At 52.8% G+C, this 2,339-nt stretch overlaps 1 protein-coding gene across 1 annotated transcript; it reads right to left on the reverse strand.

Moving 5' to 3' along the window:
* Positions 1-224: 224 nt before the first annotated feature.
* On the reverse strand, positions 225-1,761 carry Rps29 (ribosomal protein S29). The gene is made up of 3 exons (XM_036206311.1): positions 1,578-1,761; positions 1,228-1,327; positions 225-321 (listed from the first exon to the last, which is right to left on the reverse strand). The coding sequence occupies exons 1-3, from the start codon at positions 1,637-1,639 to the stop codon at positions 313-315; spliced, it is 171 nt and encodes a 56-aa protein (XP_036062204.1). The 5' UTR covers positions 1,640-1,761; the 3' UTR covers positions 225-312.
* Positions 1,762-2,339: the final 578 nt, after the last annotated feature.

Raw genomic sequence — 2,339 nt, forward strand, 5'->3', positions numbered from 1 at the left:
TGCTGGCTTCCATTTCCTCTTGCCTCAAACTCATTTTTGCCTCAGCTTGAGTGATGGATTAGAGTGCAGTAAACCCAGCTCCTGCTAAGCTTCTAACACAGGTGTAAAGAGTAAGGCCTCCTTCTGACTTCAACAACCACCACGTTCCTTTTTCTCCAAAGACCATCAAGCACTGCTGACCCACCAGAAACCCTGTGTCAAAAACAAGAAAAACACACAAATTGAAGGTCTTCATTTTTATTCTTTATGTACAAAGACTAGCATGATCTGTTTCTTTGTGTAGACAGTCTTGAATAATCCATTCAAGGTCGCTTAGTCCAACTGCAAAGAAAAAGCACACAAGAGAACTTAATTTAGAATGTGATTCTGGCATTTTCACCGGTCCCCTCTTAAAAATTAGTTCCCAATACTACACAAAACCACTGTAACCAAGTGTTCTGCAGAGCTACTAAATAGCCAGTTACTACAGTTCATCTTAGCCTCAAGAAACTAGGCCCAGCTTGAAGGGAGCCAGCAACCATTCTCAAATTATGATACTCTCACATTGAGTCATTCAAATCTCTACGATCGATCTCTAGGCTTACAGTAACTATTTGGTCAATATTGGAATCCCGAGCTTAAAACAACTGTCCCTGCTGCACCGGAGACCTCACATAAAATGACACAGGCCCACTAAACACAAGCCTTTTTTAAAACTGGCCCGGAATCCGGGCGTGGCGGCTCACGCCTTTAATCCCAGCAGAGGTTCAATTACCAGCGTGGTCTAAACCCGGACATGAAAAACCAAACTGGTCCAATTAAACAAAACGCGGGAGATTTTATACCAAAACAGATTTGTCTTTTGACCAAAAAAAAAAGTGGCTTTTGGGGAATCAACAAAGTTTCGCGTAGCATTAACGCGATCACGACGACCTTAGAACCGATAAAGAGCAAAACCTTGGCTAAACAAACCCACAGGAATCTATGGCTCTTCCCAGCCCATAACCAAACATTCACGACCAGATATTAAAGGCACGCAGTGGGTCTGGAAATACCGAGTTACTACGTAGACATTGCAGTCTCTCCGACAAAGCTGAAACACTTTGCTCACCCGGACACCTGTGGCCAGGCATAAAGGGTCGGTCACCACCCTTTCTAGAGCTCTGGCCGCTCAAACCCCCAGCTGTGCCGGGCTCGGTCTATAAAGCTCCCGCCCGCATCCCGGACGATGGCGTCGGGCGCGCGTACCTTAATGAAGCCGATGTCCTTCGCGTACTGGCGGAAGCACTGACGGCACATGTTCAGGCCGTATTTCCGGATCAGACCGTGGCGGTTAGAGCAGACGCGGCTGGGTGGGGAGAAAGAGAGAGACGGCATTCGCGCAGGCCGCGGAGGGTACACATTCCTCACCGAAGGCCACCACCCGTACCGGGCCCGTCCGTCCCAGCACCAGCCCGTAATGGCGGCGCAGGCGGCGGCGGCGATGGAGGCTCCGATCGCCCGGCCTGCGCGCCGCCCGCGGGCGCCTTAAAATTCCAGCCCCGCCACCAGGAGCGGCCCTTCCCGCTCACCACGACCCCCCACATCCCGCCACTCACCAAGAGCGAGAACCCTGGCCGAACTTCCGCGGGTGACTCCAGTAGAGCTGCTGGTGACCCATCTTGCCTTCAGACGGCCAACGAGGGGAAAGGAGCGAGCCCGCGCACGCGTGCGCTCTTCAAGTTTTCCGGAGCCACGCTTTACCCAGAATACAACGCTGAAAAGCGACGCGTGCGCAGCGCGACGACGTTGTTCGGGGCGGGGGGGGGGGGGGGGGGGGGGGAAAGGGAGGGTGTTTTTGAGTGACAGTCCCAAAGCCGACTGGGCGGGCACAGTAGCTGACGTCACGTCAGGCCGAACCTCTAGTATCTCCCCGGCCGCGTTCCCGACCGCCGGGCGCGGTGGCGCACGCCTGTAGTCCCAGCTACTCGGGAGGCTGAGACAGGAGGATCGCTTGAGTCCAGGAGTTCTGGGCTGTAGTGCGCTATGCCGATCGGGTGTCCGCACTAAGTTCGGCATCAATATGGTGACCTCCCGGGAGCGGGGGGCCACCAGGTTGCCTAAGGAGGGGTGAACCGGCCCAGGTCGGAAACGGAGCAGGTCAAAACTCCCGTGCTGATCAGTAGTGGGATCGCGCCTGTGAATAGCCACTGCACTCCAGCCTGGGCAACATAGCGAGACCCCGTCTCTTTTTAAGTTAAGTTTGGAACATTGTTTTAAAATTTTGGCTTTTCTTAATTCTTAGATATAATGCGTCCCAACCGCAATATTTTACGTTGTATTTATTTTTTTAAACACGCAAACGTTCCACTTAGAAAAAG

Source organism: Onychomys torridus, chromosome 14, assembly GCF_903995425.1.
Source record: "Onychomys torridus chromosome 14, mOncTor1.1, whole genome shotgun sequence".
Lineage (NCBI taxonomy): Eukaryota > Metazoa > Chordata > Mammalia > Rodentia > Cricetidae > Onychomys > Onychomys torridus.